Here is an 18,610-nt window from a genome sequence, read left to right on the forward strand (position 1 = left end):
AGAAATTGAAGGGTGTGTACTAAGACTGTTTCTTTGTGCCCCCTCTCTGGGAACACATACCAGAAAGAACCCTTTGAAGGTTAGCATCATAGCTTACATTACTTTTAGCCACTCCTACGCCTGGCGAGGATTAGGTATTGAGTAACTTTTTGTTGAACTGAAAGAATGAATCAGTCAATTAAAACTGGCAGTCCTGCTTTTGGGGGTCTTCACAGTGAACATTATGATAAACCCTTGTTGTGTTAGACGTAGTAAAGAAGGAAAGAGAGAGAGCAGGTTTGCAGGCAAAGAAATCTAATTGCATCCATTTACTAAGATGTGATCAAACCTGGGGGATTTTATATTAGGCAAATCTAAAAGAGGTTATTTATAAACCAGATCCCTTTTTGTTTGCTCATTTATAATTGTGAATATGCTCTTTCAGTGACTGGATTACTCTCATCTGCCTACAGGGTACATCCGTCCCCAGTGTCAAGGGTCCGGGGAAATCGAATGAATAATCAGAAGTTTGCTTGGTGAGTATACAGTCTAAGTTAAGAGAATTTATGTCTTACGAGAAATTTTAATAGGGCTGTGTTCAAACAAAAGAGGACTCTTCCCACTGCTCCATAGAGAATACTTTTCCACTAACTGAGCTGTGTAGTGTCCCTTTCCTTCAGAAAGTTCTAAACAAACATGATAGAGTTCCCTTTTTTCGAAGATACTGTAAGCTTTTTAGTGAGATATGGGTGACCACTCAGATTTTTCTCAAGTACCAACTTCCACTTCTCAAGAAGATTTTCGTAGTTAGTTAATCTATTTTGTTAATTTTGGTGATTAGTATTTAGTATTATTTTTTTCTGACTTGAGCCTTAAATATCCAGGGATTTTTTTTTTTTTTTTTAATTTAGGGAATACAAAGATCTTTCACTAACTAGTTCTTGAACAAAAATATGGATGGAACTTACCAGAAATGACCTGAAAAGTTATTTCAACCACAAAACATTGATTGTTGATTCCTTAAAGAAGCAATTGAAGGTGTTTCACAAATCTTTCATGTGAAACAAAAAAAAAATTAATGTAGGGTTAAAATCCATATTTGATTACATTACTCTATCAACAAAATTAACTTTTCTACATGTAATATATCTTCAAAAGAAGGGAAGAGAAGAAAAAGACAAAATTGAACTGTATACTGTATTTCTTCAAAGGTGAATGGAAATTTACAGAACTCCATTTTTACTTCATTGGGTTGTGCTTAAAATTGGATTTTGATTAAAAACTATGGCTTTTTTTAAAGTATGGGAAGATGATTACCAAAGATGGAGCTCCTAAATTAATTTTACTCCTAAATCAGGATTATTTTTAGACACAAAATAATGATTCTTTGACTTTGAATAGTGCCTAATCAGCTCGCCTCCCTTCCCCCATTAAATCTAATTAACCCTCACAATAGCTTGGTGATGTTAAATATTATGCTTTTCTTTTTCACAGAGGGGGAAATGGAGCACAGAGGATACAGCCATTTGCTTACACACTCTCTGAAAGCTGGGGCATCCTTCGTGGTTTCTCACAGCCACTAAAGCATATTGTCCCCCGTTAAACCTGGAAAGCTTAGAGAATGATCATGCTCATGGCCATTACACAAAAGGAAAGGGAGAAATCAGGTCCTTTCTTGACTGCATGGAATTGATGTTTCTTCTCACGAAAAGACATATTGTACTAAAGAAACCTTGTTCCATATAGAGAATATGAGATGCTCAAGCGAGCAACTTAAGCTAATGGATAGAGTACCACATTGTCAGTTATGAGATCCAGTTTCTACAGCTTATTTCTCGGTAACTAAATGTGGAACACTGACTAAATAACAAATTTTCTTTCCTTCCCTTTTCCTTTCTGCAGTATTGCAATACCATAACTTGTTCCTACATAATTCATAGCACATTATTTGGTTAGTAAGTTTAAACTACTTTTATCTCCAGTGAAGTAATCCATGAAAAACAAAAAGGATTTTTACTGCTAGCTTTGAGAAAATTTGACTTTTACAATTCAGCAACATTTATTTACAGTCCCTGGCACTGTGAAAAGCACTAGATTAGAAAGATAAATAAAACGTGGTTTCTATCCTCACGGGGCTCAATGTCTTATAGGGGAAGAGTGTGTGTGTGTTGTCACACATATATAATATACAATGTTATATGATATCACACAGACAACATATATAATAAAATGTGGATAATGCTCTAAGGAGATATATTTAAAGTGTAATGTTCAGAGATACATGTTATCAACTCTGTTTAAGACCAATTTGAGAGTGCCTAGTAGAGAAGGAGGAAATTATAAAAGAAGAAGGGACTTCCAGAAAACCCATCCTCGAGAAGGTTTTTGAATAAAGACCCAGAATTAGTAGGAAAACAGAGAGCTTGAGATAGTGCCTCCTTTATAGATTGAAACACATACACAAGGACCTAGAGACATTTCTAAATTAACCACCGTAAGAACATACATGGATTTAATACGTGTGCTTTGTTTGGTCATGAATTAGTTAAAATTACTATTATACATATACTACCTTGAATTTTCCTTAGGTAGATACTGTGAGGCTGGTAGATGGAAATAAATCTCCTGGCTAGGAAGAAGCCCAGTGACTCACTCAGCATCTGCATCTATTAAGTGATAAACACTTGCTATTTCTTTATGAAATATTGGCTCTGAAAATCCAGAAAGTTTCAATACTCATGCTAGCAATGGAGATGAAGGGAAAGTGATAGTTGCTCTCCCCAAAATAGAAGTTTGGGATAGTTTATAGAATTAGATGTCAAATTCAATGCTCGTTTGGCTCAGGCTTGAGGTAGATCTGCAAACACTACACGTGAGTGATGTTGGATGATTTTGTGAAGTTGGGTTAGCAAATGCTCCATTCACTTAAAAAATATTGTTCATCAAATAAGCAATTAAACCTCAGTAAAAGATAAAAAGCCTTGAAGTTATAAGTCATGCACAAGGAATGCATAACAATTGGTAGGTTGTAAGTGTCAATGGCTGTGGTTGAGCTATCAAACCAGTGTTTATTACTGAGTAAAGATGGTTTAAAATTTTAAGTAGTGTTTTTCTTTGCATAATGTTAATATGAGAGGCCGCATCCACTGGCCTCATTCCTGTGGGAGCGTTTCCTCTGGAGTTGAAGAAATGTGTGGAAAAGAATGTCTGTTCAAGGCAAACAAACCTGCTGGGATGGAAAGAAAGTGTGGTAACAGATGTACAAATCCAGGAAGGAGATGAAAGCACCAGGATATCAGGGGTCCAGTGACAGATGTTAGGATGGACCCAGGTTTGCTATAATTATATGGTAATTCCCAGGGATTAAAGAATGGTAATAGGAACTTCTTGCAGGATATATTAGCACTCCAGTAAAGAACATGAGGTCATTGTATGACTCATTTAATATTTAGTTAATCAAAGGTAGCAATCCAGGCCAGACATAAACTCTGTCCGTCAGAATGGCCCTCCCCTCATTGCCACTCCACTATAGTAATATTTATTGATTTGAGGATTGATGAAGCCTTTGAACTTCAGCGTGTGAACTTCATTCTCTATTTCATTTGTCACATCTCTCCATTTTCCTTCATCATTGGCCTTCAGTAAAGGTGATCATACCCTCCCTTGTCCAATAACTATATAAACCTGTTTTAGAATATTTGCCACTCTTTCTTGTGTATGATAATGCCAACAAAAAATATTTTACTCCATTTTGGGCAAATGTGGAAAATGGGACAAACCTTATTAGAGAGTTGAATGTGCAGATAGACTTTTGTTCTTTGCAGATCTTTTTGCATGAAGCTATTTTATTCTGATATCAAACCCAGAGAGTGGCTGTTTCCAAGTCATCCTTCAGCTGTTTTATCACCAAAGAGATAATAGAAATCTGGAACCTGTGTTTGGTGTGTATGTGTAGGTTGGAGCAGGACAGGGACGGGCTTGGTGGGGAATATCTCTGAACTGAACACTGAAGTTGACTTAAGGCTCCAAAAATTTCTGGGATCAGTGTGAGCATGCCAAAGACACACTCATTAGTATATGCTCATTTTTAGCTTTTCACCTTTTCTTCTCTCCTCTTTGCTTCTCCCTCCACGCTGTTCCATTCCTAAAGTTTTCAAGGATTTGGGCATATCCCATTGTTTGATGATGGTGGTAGTAGTGGTTGTGATGTGCACCCAAAACATCTCTCAAGGGCTATTGTGTGAGATCAGTAGTGGATGACTTTCTGGGTTACTTATATAATGACACAGAAAATAAAGTATTATTAATAGGAATTGTCATCAGGAAAATAGAAGTAATTTTCTCTAACCCATTGGATGCTGCCATTACCAGTCTCAATTATAATTTATTTCTTACCAGCATCCCCGAGATGTTATGTAGCTATGTACACAAAGAGGCTCTAGTTTTAACAGAGTATTTATGCAAATTATGACACATTCTGGGTGTGAATCACATTTCACATTTGGATGTGAAAAAGTTCTGTGTCATCTATTTTTGTGGAGGGCAGCAAGAGCCTTTTTACACTTTGATGTTATATTGTTGGATATATAGTGCTACAGTGAACCTAAATATTTGTATGTATACAGTTGCAAATGTTAGACTTGACTTCATAGAATCTTTCTGAAGGATGTAACTAGTATGGATTTTTGTCATAAAAATAAGAACATTCCTTCTTGTTTACACCTTTTGCGTTATTAGAGGAAAGCACTCAGGTTGCTGATGTTGGAAACCTCTCAGAGAGCTGGAGTAGAGCTAGCCCCTTAAGGAGGGCCAGAGCGTTTCCAAATGTAGTGGTTATCAGTTTCAGAGCTGTAAAGGAAAGGTAAACATCATCAAGTTCAGTTCAACTCCTCACTTACCAAATGTAGAAATAAGGCCCAAAGACAAAAATGTAACGTGTCAGATGTAGACATAAACCCAGATCTCTGCACACCTGTCCAGTCATCTTTCCCTGTGTAGCAGTTGGCTACCTGTGGGTGGAGCAAGAGAAATGCTAAGGATTAAGTAAGATGGATGCTTAATTCATTACGAGCTAAGCAGAAGGCTTTTTCTGGGAAATCCCCATGATATTGATGGGCGGAGAAAGAGGAGAAATAGGAGAGGCTTAAGGAAGACATTGCTGCCCACTCCAGTATGTGGCGGCTGCTCCCTGCCAGAATGTTTACTCATCATCTTGCAGATCCTTGCGTGCTCATTATTTATAGATAATATTGATTATGTTGTTTTAATTACCAGACCATTCTACTGCCTTGCTTTTTGACTTACAGAGCAAAAATTATGACAACGTGTATGGACTTGAATATGTGAAAGTTCCGGTTCCCAGAATGTCTGCCTAGCCTTCGTGGTTTTTTTAATCCATATGTGTTGGCAAATAAGTAACAGCAGGTTGCCTTTAGATTTGGTTTGAAAGCATGTTCTCTCCAATGTTTGATAACAGATTTGGAAAATGGGATGCAGTTCGTGTAATCATGAGCCAGTTTGCAGTTTCTCTGAATTACAATGAAAAGAAGTACCCCCAGGGTATTGCTACATATTAAATCCCTCCAAATTCATGTCTTTTTTTATGTTATAATCCAGTATTGGCTATTAAATTCTTTAATTACTTCCACCACCTCCTCAGATTTAGCTTGGTGATGATTATGTATGCTTTAAACTTGTGTACTATCTCTTAGATTGACCTTATTAAAGGCCTGTGGTCTAATTCGCCTAAATTCTATTACCTAGAATTTCAGCACGAAACCTCATGATCAAAGTGTTTCACATTCCATTTATATCAACTGATTTTTGTGTCTAGTGTTGCTTCAGTCATGATAAAGATGATTTGGGGGAAAAAATTAAAGTAGGTTATTTTCTGTAATTATTTCCTTAATTATAGGAGAATTAGCGCTCTAAGATCATACTGAGCCATAAAGATCACCACTTCTGAGACATTTTTCTATTAAAAGTCCATGAGTCTTCTTTTTACCAACCTGCTGCTCAGAATCATATTAGTATCTGGCTGAAAACCTGATATAAGAACCTATAATAGGGCGTGTCAGTATACTCTCTGTTGATTCCTGGCGTCTTCTCAGCACTGTAGTTAGATGTGGTACTATCTTGTAATAAAACATCTCTGTTATATTAACTGATTTTAGCATAACTGAGAGATATTAGTTCAATATTCAAAAGGACTTGTTTGGGAAATCTAAAAATATGTGGACACTGAACAACATGCTTCTAAATAAAGCATGGGTCAAAGGAGAAATTTAAAAAACATATATATGTATATATATATATATTGGGGGTTTTTTTGAGGAAGATTAGCCCTGAGCTAACATCCACCACCAATTTTCCTCTTTTTGCTGAGGAAGATTGACCGTGAACTAACATCCGTGCCCATCCTCCTCCATTTTATATATGGGACGCCTGCCACAGCATGGCTTGATGAGCAGTGCCATGTCTGCATCCGGGATCCAAACCGGCAAACGCTGGACCGCTGAAGCAGAGCACGTGAACTTAACCTGTACGCCACTGGGCTGGCCTCTAAAAAGTATTTTTAACTAAAAATGAGAACATAGCTTATGAAAATTTGTGAGATGCATCAAAAGCAATGCAGCAAAGGAAATTTATAGCATCAAATGCATTTTTAGAAAAGAAGAAAGATCTCAGATGGATAATCTAAGTTTCCACCTTAGGAAACCAGAAAAAGAAGAGCAAATTAAATCTAAACTAGGGAGGAGAAAAAGAAATAACAAAATGAATTGTTCATAATTCTGGGATTTGTAGCATATTTTTCATGTAACTGTCATTTTTTTAGGTTGGTTTTATACACTTAAGGATATTTTAAAATTGTATAATCGCAAATCATGATTTACTCTGGGAAAGCTACTTAAACTACAGCTTTTTATCTAGAGCTTTAAATTGTGCAGTGTGCATTATTCTCCAGCACAATCCCCCCCTGTTAAACTTGTTCAGATGTAGAACTTTAAAATAATGGTCATGCTGTACTAAAACATGAAGAACAAGAGGATGTGGGGGTCAGTGAATAATGCAGAAAAAAAAATGTGTCCCAATTTGAAAAAAATATCTATCTATGATAGCATCAGTATGAACCATGTTATAATTAACATATCAAATTAAAATGAAGATCTTATTTTATATATAGCTAGAGAGGCTGCATTTTTTATGTCTTTCATAATATTTTTCAGTGTATATATTTGGGCTAAAATATTAGCTGATTATAACTGTCTTCTAAATATATATTTGAAAGAATAATGGCTAATATTGGGAGCCAATCAAAAATCCTAATGTGTTCTTGAATATCCTGGAAATGCTGCTCAAGATAATCAATCTTTAAGGGATTCCCCTCTGAGAATGATGGGTGTATACCAGCAGTTTTGTTTTGGTTTTCATCTGTCAGTCATATTTGCAGTGTCATCTTTCTAGCAATGGAGATTTCTCTGTATACACATGGATAGTGAACTAGCAATTTTCAAATTATGTATGTTCTCATCTCACTATAATTTTTCTCAACTGACCACTAGATGTTCATAAAGTTTCTTAGTAATTTCCTTAAAATTGGGTATTTGTTACATTTCTTAATATAGCCCTAGATTACCTAAGGTAGGATCAATATCCTCATAATTAATATATTTTTTAATCAATTTGGAGAGAACAGTAGATTAAAACCCACCCAATATCACACAGGTTTTAGTCACAGCAATTCTGCATAAGCCCACAGCTAATAAGTAGCTGGAGAGCTGAGGATCCTACTGGAATCCACTGTCTGCTTGTATTCTATCTAAATTTTCATTCAGTTTAGTCTCCTTTATCAGGTGAGGTTCTTTTGTGGAAGTAATGGAAACTAACTGAGTCTGGCCAACTTAAGCAAAAGGTAATTTGATAGAAGGACCCGAGGTGGGTTATGGAGTCGAAGGGAAAACAGGAGCTGGGCTTCAGGAAACACAGGAAGCAGGACGTACCCAGAATCCTGGGAGCAGGATTTAATAAGCAGGTGCATCCCTAGAGCGTCAGCTCCAGCTCCTTGAAATCATCTCTCAAAATATCTATTGAGGAAGCCAAAGTCTGATTGGCCCCACCCTGGCTCACGTGTCCTGCCTTGGCCAAGAGAGGGAGGGTGCCTTGGTTAACAATCCCACTAAGACCACATGTAATGAGGAGTTTCCTACGGGAAGATGAGGTGCTGGTACCCAACAGTGATGGGAAAGACTATGCTTCATAAACTAGCCCCATCACTCACCCTACTATTCAGTGAACTAGAAGCTGTCATTAAAGGTAGTTAATGAACTTTAATGTTATTCCTTGGAGGCCATCTTTTCTTGTATTTTGGATGATGAAATGAAGGTACTGTAGAATTAGTAACTAAAATAAGTGGCTTCTGTCAGGTCTTATTCTTGATTATTGAATTGCCAAAGCATAAGAACAATGTTTAATCAAAATAGACTCCATTCTTCTTGAAACTTAGAGTTTTTGATTCTAATCCCCTCAAACCATTTTCCCAGAAATCCTGCTTTGAGTCCCATATTTAAAAATGCAGCCTTTAAAACCAAATACGCATTGTGATAAGGTACATAAAATAGTCAAAAACAGAGGAACCGCCTATGAAATAAATAAAACTAGAGTCAACAAGCTTGGGTTCTGGTATAAATTTGTCACTTATGCTAAATTAGTCTTCATGCTTCCTACACGTCAGTATTTCTATTAAATGAGTGAACGAATGGTGTCTGACCCAAAGCATTCAAATTAGGTCTTGTGAAAAGTGCAAAAGAGATAATACACTTCATAGCATCGCCTTGAAAGAAAGTACTTCATAAACCTTAGGTATTAGCCCGTAATCAAATGTTGACTTTACATAAAAGGAATCTTTTTACTACCACCTGAGTGATCCTTTGGCACACCTAGCATTTGTTGTAGCCTTAAATGAATCCATAATTTACTTCACCTCTCTTGAGTCCTTAACGCTAACAATTTAGAATCCTGAGGAGGTGAATAATGTAGGTAGGACTCTGGTTCAATACATTAGGTAAATAGGTGCTTCAGAAAGGGCGCATGTTACATCTAGTGAGAAATGATAGCTTTTTAGAATATAGATGGAACCAGTTTACTTCGGTTTCTGTGAAGGCCAAATAAACAGAAGGGTAACTCTCCGTATGTTACCAATTTTGTATGATGACTAAATCTTCTCTTCCTTCCTATATTTGGAATGCCTTCATAAATGGACATATCGGGTTACATCTTTTGGAAAGCAATGATTTAAATCACCCATAGGATTAATGTTATTGTAAGCTAGAAATCTCTCCAGTTCCATCTATTTTCCCATTTCTCTACTCATTACCTTTTTTCCTCAGAGGACTGTAATGAAAAAGACATCTTGCTTTCCTTAGAGCTTGCAATTGATAGGTATGGAGAAAGAAAGAAAAATAGCTTTCTGTTATTTTTCACTTTAGCCCTGAATTATTTTGTGCTCGTTAAAGAACCCTGTAGCTTAACCGCAAGAATGGACTGATTTCTTACAGTGAAAGTGCCTTACAGTAATCTTCCCCAAACTTTACAGGCTGTGAAGTATTTATTTGAGAAAGAGAAGGAAGTATGGAATTAGATTGGAGGTAGGAAACAAAGGCCAAAGGCAACCCTTTTGAGAACAGAAGAAAGTTGCTGCCACCTAGAGGTAAAAGTTGATAAATTTAGCATGGACTGTGAGTGCTCATGAAATGATCTTGTAGACACTGATGTCATATCATCATAGCACTGAAATGCAGCCAGTCAACTCAGTCTCTACCTCTAAGTGGCACTAGACTCATTCTATCCCCTTCCCCATTGATAGTGTGCCAGTGTTTCCTATGAAATTTTACCCTAGTGCTTTTTTTTTTTCCCCCAACAGTAGCCTTGTTATTGATCATAAAAGCTTGTGAAGTCATTGGAAGTCTTCCTTCGGTACAATACAATCTAAATTATTTGAAAGAGTCATTATTATCCTGGCTAACAGAGAATGTCTTTTCCATAATCCACACCGTCTCACAGATATTACCTCAGGAGCTCCTTGAAGGCTCCATTCTCATTGAAATATGGGGCTCATGCTCTCCTTTCTCTCAGGATAGTTCAGGTAGGAGGGAAACCTTTGATATGAGAGCAGAGAGTCCTGGGAATACCGTTAAGAGAAAGGGACCCTGAGTCGCCCAAGCTATGCTAAAACCTAAAACCAGTGCAGCCCCAGCCGCAAGAATAATATGCACTTTGGCCCATTTTTGTTTTGGTTATTAGGAACTGACTGTACATAGCAATGACAGTTTTTTTTAATTGTCTTGTCAGGACATTTTTAATGGAAAAGCCTCCCTCCTAAAGAAACCTAGACAGCCAGAAAGGCGGTGCTGCCACATTTGGCTTGTGATTCTCTTTTCAGGACTGCCATATTGCACAACCCCAGGGGGCACTATTCACATTGGAGACTGTGAAGGGTGCCTCCTGGAACACTAAAGCAAAACATACTGGCCTGGAATGGTGAGAAAACATGAAGAGAATATGTGTGTGAGTTTACATGTCTGTCCCTCTCCCGTCCCCTGAATGAAAGATTTGACTGAATGTTGTTGATGATGGTAATGGTCATCAGGGGGTAAAGGGCTTCAAAAAATACCAGAAGGTTTCAGCAATAACTTTCAGAAAATGAGGAAAGCAATCAGAGAGTTCCTTGTTTATTTTAAACCCTACTGCCTCCTTAGAATGCATTAGCCAAGTCTCTTCTCTGCCTTGGTGCCCTGTGGGCCTTCACTTGTTTGCCATTTTTGTTCTTTCTCTTAGCGTGTATTTAATTTTAAGTTACAATGTAAGTATTTACATTTTATGTCTCTTACAAACCTGATCACTTTTGGAATTGCCAGAAATTATTTTTTTTTTTACTCAATAGATTTTTTTCCTCAAATCAACACTTTTCTAGAATATTTGCGTTCATTCATTTGTTCCTTCATTCAGTAAAATCGTTGTGCCCACAATGATCTTGCCACTTTTCTGCACTCTGGGGACACCATATTTGATAAGGCAAACAGGACCTCTGCTCTCATGGAGCTTACCATGTAGTAGAGTAAGACGGACAAGCAGCAAGTGTCTAGTAGCAGAAGTGCTCTGATTAAAATACAACAGGGATATGACTTGAGTTGACTGGAAAGCCATCCAAGGAGTTTGGTCAGAGAAAAGCCTCTTGAGAGGAGGTGACACTGAAGCTGGGAGCTGAGTGAGAAGGAACCAGCTGCATGACGATCTGGGGGAAATTATTCCAGGTGCTGGAAACAACTCACACAAAGGCCCTAGGATAGGAAAAAATTTGGAACATTGAAGGAACATAAAAACATAAGTGAGAGGTGGGTGAAATAAGATAAGGTCAGAGAGGTTGGCCAGGATGGAAGCATGCAGTCTGTAGTCTGGGTGTAATGGGAGCCATGGGAGGAGAATGAAATAAGGCTCACTCTGGCTGCTTTGTAGAGAAAGGATGCTAAGACTGGAGGCAGGAGAATGTGTGAGGAGGCTGGGCCAGTGGTTGAGGAGAAAGAGGATGATGGCTGAGACTAGTATCAGTGGAGAGAGAGAAGTAGATGAGTATATTTTGAAGGCCTTGTCAACAGCAATTTCTTACGGAAGAAAATGAAGAAAAGAGAATAATCAAGGATGACACCTAGTTTTTGTCTGAGCAACTTGTGGTTGTGGTTGGGAGCGTGGAGAAGAGGGCAAGTATATAGATACAAATGTGGGCACCATTGGCATATAAATGATAATTACCGAGGGTGTATACGTGTGTCTATATTTGATGATGAGGGACAGAAAGTTTTTGAGATGAAAAAAATATGAAGATAAAAGTTTTTGCAAAGTATCAACTAGTGGATCTAAAGTACAGTGGTCAAGCCACAGGTACCCACAGGTAAATCAGACAGAAGCTATAATGATGCACTTAAGGCAGCCTGTGTATGTCCTCAGGATGCAGATAACTCAAGTTTCAGTCAATTTCTTTGCCTCACCTGTGCATACTGTCAACAGCCCATCATAAAATGATGCCACTTGCCCCCATATATGGCCCAGGGCTGCTTGGTGAGACACCCAACCACAACTAAATAAATAGATCTTAATACATGAAAGCACCTTTTCCCAAAACAGCAGTGACCCTGACCTCCTTCCATGAAAAGACTTTAGCACTGGAAAAGAATCTATTTGTTCACATCCTCCAAGCCCAACTTTCTTTCTATTCCCCATCCACACAGTCACCTAAGCCAGAAGCCTCATAGCCTCACAGGAACTCCAACTCTGTCAATCCAACATCTATTTGATCACCCAGTATTCTGTCTCCTAAATATTTCTTGGCACTGTTGGCTCTTCTTCATCTCTAGCCTGAAATATTAACCTAAGCTCCTAACTGGTCTCTGGATTCAGGCTCTTTCTACTCCCCCCCCCCCCCCCCAAATCCAACTTTCGTCATACCTACAGTGATATTTGTAAAATGCAAATGAGATTGCTCCTCTCTTTACAACTCTGTCCTGCCTTGCCATTGCTTAGAAATTTAAAGCCCGTAGCATAACTTTTGAAACCCTTTGCAAGACAATTCTTTTCCTCCTTTCCCACCTCACTTTTCCTAAATTTTTTTCATCCTGCATGGACCAGACATTCCAGCCACACCAAACTTATATTTTCCAAAACACTTTGATCACCAAGGAAACTAATTCTAAAAGAGTCAGCTTAAGAATTCTCTTCTGTGCAAAGTCTTCCCTATAATTTCCCATCCCATTAGCCTTTTCTTCCTCTCTGATCTAATGCCACTATATGAACTAAATTATCACACTCATCATGAATTATTGTCATCATTTGTTTGCCTGTGTATAATGATCTTCCCACCTTCTCATCTCCAGATGGAGACCCTCCATTGTGAGGACCATCATTTCCTGGCTTCCAAGACAGCACATGGTACATCAGGCTCAGGGCATATTGATAATGAAATGAATAATCTCTTTCAACATCCTTATCTTGTTGTTGGGAAAACTGAGACCCAGAGAGTTTAGAGAATTTTATTCAAGTTTACACAGTGAATTTGAGCTAGGATCAGAACTTCGATCCCCTAGCTTTGGTGCCTTCCCCTCCACTTTTTCATGGCTGTTTCTCATTCCTTATTCAGTATTTTTTTAAAAAAGTAAAAGTATTCAGATTCAGAGGGCAACAAGAATTTTTTCATGTTAGGAATATCTTTAAACATTGGTTACATCATCTCTACCCTTTCTCTGCTTATAATTGTTTGTTATACTGGACAAAATGTTTGAAGGATAATGGTAGAATGCTGACCTGAATTTCAGAGATCTGGGACCTGTTCTGTCAGTCTCTAATTATGTGATCTGGGGCAAAATGGAGTCCATCATGCCTGCTCTTGCTTATATATTTCTCAAGGATGATATGGAAATAAATGGAGGAGATTAGATAGGAAAGTACTTTATGCTATGGAAGGCAAGATTATTTGTCACTGTTCACTTTTCTCTTAAGTATAACCTCCTTTATTGATGCCTTAAAATTATATATTTGATAGCTTTCCTCTTCTCTTCTTGTTTCCACAAACCATATAGTATTATAAAGGATTAGGATGCCAATTCTTACCTCCACCTGACTTCCATTTACTCCCTTCCCTCTGATCCACTTGATTCTGAACGTAATTATCAGGCTTATATTAACACCCTGTCTCTTTGCTTTCTTCCTGCCTAGCAGTTCTTCATGGCTGAGTGAAAAAAGCTTGATTAATAAAAGCTTGCCCTTTTATATTTCCTTGTAATTAGTCCAATAAAAAAGGGTCACCTCCTGGATGGACTTTGTATGGGTAATTTTTTCTTTTTAATTCTTTGTCCTTTGGATGTGCTCATTCAATGGCTTTTTTGTTTCTTGTGTATATTGATGGATTTAAAAATCAACTTGCTAGTTTTTATTGGCACACTGTCAACGACGCAAGCACCCACAAACATCACAACTCTGGAAATAGGATTTGGAACAAGATTTAAATGCTGGCTCTGTGGTTTAACGAGATTAAGGCATATGACATCCTCAGATGAACCAAAGAATGAATGTCTTTTTCTTTTTAATCCATTTACTCACTCAACAGATAGTGGCGCTGTGCGATGTGTCAATGCATGTTGATGTGAAGAGTTAAATAATTTACCTTTCCAAGAGCTAAGAAGTTGGACCTCCCCAAGATCATAGCAGCTGTGGGCACATGGTCTGAGAGCACACACGAAAAAGGGCCTCCTGATGATAATAAGGGGAGACCATTTACTCTATAGGAAATGTCCATCAAAGCAAATCTAGTAGTGTAATTGGCCACAGAGGGAGATGTGGCCTCTGAAGTACTGAATGTAGATTTCTATCCTCCAGTAATTTGTTTCAGGCCTTTAAAACTGACCTGGGTGAATAAATATAAAAAACACAAATGCAAGCAACTCAGTGGCAAAAGCACAGGCTTTGGGATCAGGTGATGCCAGTTCAAATCCTGTCTGCTACGTTTATTGGCTGTTTGGCCTTAAGAAAGTCATCAAACTCCTTACCACCATTTTCCTCTACAACAAAATACAACAAAATGTCTCTTTCTCAGAGCTCAACAGATTAAAACATAAAGTATTAATTCAGATTAAAGGTCTGAACAGAGCAGGATCATATATGTTAGTTCTTATTTTTGTTAAAATTCCAACTCCTGATTATCTACTCCCTCAAAAACAATCATCTAAACGTCGTTTGTGTGTGTCTTTGTCTTCAGTGTGGGTTATGTGCTACCTGGTGCCAGAGGGAACCGGATACAGAATTAGAAATGGACCCTGAAATCAGTAATTTGCTTCTAGGCGTGCCTGGTTATATTGCTGGTGAATAATTCATCCTCTGGTGATAGGTGCATCTCCAAAGTGATTCTCCACAAACTCCTCGTTTTCAACACTGCTCTCCAAAGGGAAACAGTGAAGTCTGACTTCCTCAGGAAATGGACAGTGTACTTTGTCAGAACCACCTTTCAATGATATTTTACATTCTTAAGCTTTTTATAGTTTCACACAGTTTTATACATAGCCTTTCATTTATTCCTCATAACCATTCTGTGAAATATCTTACAAGATGTTATCTTAATCTTTAAAATGAGGAGAGGCAGAACAGAGTAGAGATTAAAGAATCAGTCTGCTTATTTTCATATTTCAGTTCCACATATTAACTCTGTAACTTTAGGCAAATCGTTTGCTATCTCTGTGCCTTGGTTTCCTAATCTGTAAAGTAGGGCTTGCTCTTAATAGCTGTCCCATGGTTATTGTGAGGATTAAAGGTGCTAATACATATACAGTTCTAAGGACAGTGTTTTAGCAGACTCAATAAATGTTGACTATTATTATTTTAAGGGGATGCAAAACTAGTTTATGTAGGGCCATAGCTAATATATAACTAATATTAATTATCTCAATGTCTACAAAGTATTTTGATCCTTTTACAGATCATCAATTTGAGCCCTTGGTTAACTGAATTCTCCAATATGATACACTAAGCTGGCCTTAAAATTTCTACTACATCCCTCTTATTCACTCCTCCTCCTTTACCTACCTTTTAACTGTTCATGTTCTCTCAAGTTCCATCTCGTTTTGCATAATCTCTCTTAATGATAACAGCCTTCTCCACAACTTAAGTCCCTACCCTTTGGCTGATGACAGATTGGATTGATCACTTACTCCTCTGGGTCTCTACCAAGTATTTCCATCACACCCTTGAGTGTGTGAATGTGTATGCATAGGTATGTCTGCCTCTGTCTTTTAGATTCTACATCCCCAGTACCTTCCAGAAGGTCTGGCCCCTACCTAGAGGGCACTCAAGAAATATTTGAAGAAGGAAGAAAGAAGAGGATGGGGCATCACTTTAAACTTAAGTGTTCTAGTTCTTCTAGAATATTTTCTGGAATATTTTAATAATTTTTCCAAGATTTGCTCAATTACAATAATTTGTTAATTTGGAGTCTGACATATTTTGAGCACCTACTATGTGCCATAGTGTCTAATGTGGGGAATGTAGAAATACACTCAAGGAGCTTCTGTCGTTGGGGGAAATGATCAGACTCCCATGAATGAGTTAGCAAAGTTATGTTGCTGCTGTGTGTTAATGGTCTTTTATAAAGATAATGTCACCTTTTTGTCACAGGTAGGGTCATTGATGAAATATGCCTTACCAGTTTAACATATTTAAATACTACATCATGTGTTGGCCCTGGGAGTTAGCATTGTTCAAGATAATAGAATTCATGAGTAGAAATTATTTACATTTTTTCATTTCATTGTTAAGTTTTAAAGAAATGTGTCTGTCTCCATTGCCTTTGCCCCTTCAGTGCTTCTCCTACTGTGGTTTACCACGTGTGTTAACTGAAAAATAATTGGACTAATACAGTCCCATCATTGTTTGCCCACCTGTACATATACACACTGCTATGCGGTGTTTTCATTTGTTGCTTTCACCTGTGGATCTTCACCAGCCTGATGCTGCCCCACTGTGAAATGTCATTAGAATGCTGATTTCTCCTGGGTTTAGAGACCCATTTTGAAGGCATCAGGCATTCAATAACAGTCTTTTGCCTGGTGTAGACAGCATGTACTACCTACTTAGTAAGACATTACTATCCTTAAAATGTAAAAATGATATATCATTTATCACATGACCGCTAATGTTTTTCCACCATTGTTGATTTAGTTGTTTAGTTTTATAAGTCGGTGCTCATAATGGATTTGGGGGCCTGTAGTTCTAGAAATTACAGATGTGCAGCACAATAACAAGTGTTGACAAAGGAGCATTTCCTTTTTCTTTGTGTACTTGGTACTTTGACTTAGTATGTGAAATATAGTAATTCTTGCATGTGATACTTTCACAAAATATGAAACCAGTCATTGTCACAAGTCTGGGTATAATATGACCTTAGATACATGTTGGGGATAATAATAATTACATTTAACAGTTAGGAACATGCATGATTGTAATTATATTGGTTAGAGTATGTCCTTCAGCTCTCATTCCAGTTGACCTAAATATCTGATTTAGTGCGGTGGAGGAGGAAAACCAGAACCTGCTTCCTGGCTATTGACACAGCCCATTCCTGGTGAACTCTTTCAAACTTCTTGATTTTAGTCACAACTGGATAAGAGTAGTTCACCTCTTTCCCACAGGAAACATAGCCTTTAAATGAATGTGCATTTGCAATTTACATTCTCTTATGTCCCCAGGGGTCAAAGAACACACGTACAAAAATAGCCCCATACTGCCGGTGATTTATGGTAATGAGCCATAGCTTAAAATTGAATACAGATGCATTAACCACAACTTCTCAAGTAATAAATGAATGAGTTGTTTATACTAATCAATCAATAATAGCCATAATTTTAGGTGCTCATAAAGTGACTGACTATATTAGCAGGCCTTGGTCCAGAGGATGTAGCTGGCTAAAGCTAGAGTGTTCTATACCTCTAAGTGCAACCATCACCCCAGGATTTAACAGCAGGATGTGTAAAATCAGCATTCCTCATTTCTGAAACACTAGCCCTCATTGAAGGCTGACTATATGCAGAAAATTATGAACTCTAAGAAAGTAGGGGGACACCCAAACATTCACGTGTGTCTATAGTGTCTATATCTGTATCTGTATCTATATGTCTGTCTCACTCTGTAGTTTTATTTCTTAATATCCTGATAGAAATTTTGCTCGTGATGAGCATCACGTTGCCATGCCGGCCCTGGCAACACATGCTTTCCTTTCCTTTCTGCATTGCTCTTCAGTGCCCACATACCTGTTCCTACAGCCCTGGGGCTCCACAGCAGTGCTTCCTGTGCTCCCCTACTCTAGTGTGGCTCACCATTGCTACCCTCACCCACATACTAGGCCAGCTCCCATGTAGCTGACCCAGGCTCCAAGATGTCCACCATCCTGTTACCTCTTCTCCACTCCTAGCACTGACTTGCCATAAAGGGTTCATGAAGACCTGTCTTGAAAAGATCCCTACTAGAAGGAGCCTACACTTTTCCTCTTAAAATGCTGTTTCATCCAGTCTCTCATGGGAAATTTGCAACCAACCTTTGGGACACTAGCATTAGGTATTATTTTTTAATTGAGGTCATAATAGTTTTATAACGTTGTGAAATTTCAGTTGTACATTATTATTTGTCCATCACCGTACATATGTGCCCCTTTACCCCTTGTGCCCACCCCTTAACCCCCTTCCCCTCTGGTAACCACTAATCTGTTCTCTTTGTCCATGTGTTTGTTTATCTTCCACATGTGAGTGAAATCATACGGTGTTTGTCTTTTCTCTGTCTGGTTTATTTTCCTTAACATAAGACCCTCAAGGTCCATCCATCTTGTTGCAAATGGGACGATTTTTGTCTTTTTTTTAAGGTTGAGTAGTATTCCATTGTGTATATATATATGCACCTCGTCTTCTTTATCCGATCATCATCCGGTGGACACTTGGGTTGCTTCCACATCTTGGCTATTGTGAATAATGCTGCAGTGAACATAGGGGTGCATAAGACTCTTTGAATTGTTGATTTCAAGTTCTTTGGATAAATACCCAGTAGTGGG

The 18,610-nt window shown here is 38.0% G+C and overlaps 1 protein-coding gene across 2 annotated transcripts in view; it reads left to right on the plus strand.

Moving 5' to 3' along the window:
• The window catches only part of KLF12 (KLF transcription factor 12), a 470,708-nt gene that overhangs the window by 347,977 nt on the left and 104,121 nt on the right, over window positions 1–18,610 (plus strand). For both annotated transcript variants that reach the window (XR_006889121.1, XM_046664760.1), the window contains exon 6: window positions 453–515. Coding sequence is in view for 1 of the 2 variants with exons in the window: in XM_046664760.1 (XP_046520716.1) it covers window positions 453–515 (63 nt within the window). In the remaining variant the exon portion in view is untranslated. The remainder of the gene's footprint in view (window positions 1–452; window positions 516–18,610) is intronic.

This window comes from Equus quagga, chromosome 6, assembly GCF_021613505.1.
Source record: "Equus quagga isolate Etosha38 chromosome 6, UCLA_HA_Equagga_1.0, whole genome shotgun sequence".
In the NCBI taxonomy this organism is placed as follows: domain Eukaryota; kingdom Metazoa; phylum Chordata; class Mammalia; order Perissodactyla; family Equidae; genus Equus; species Equus quagga.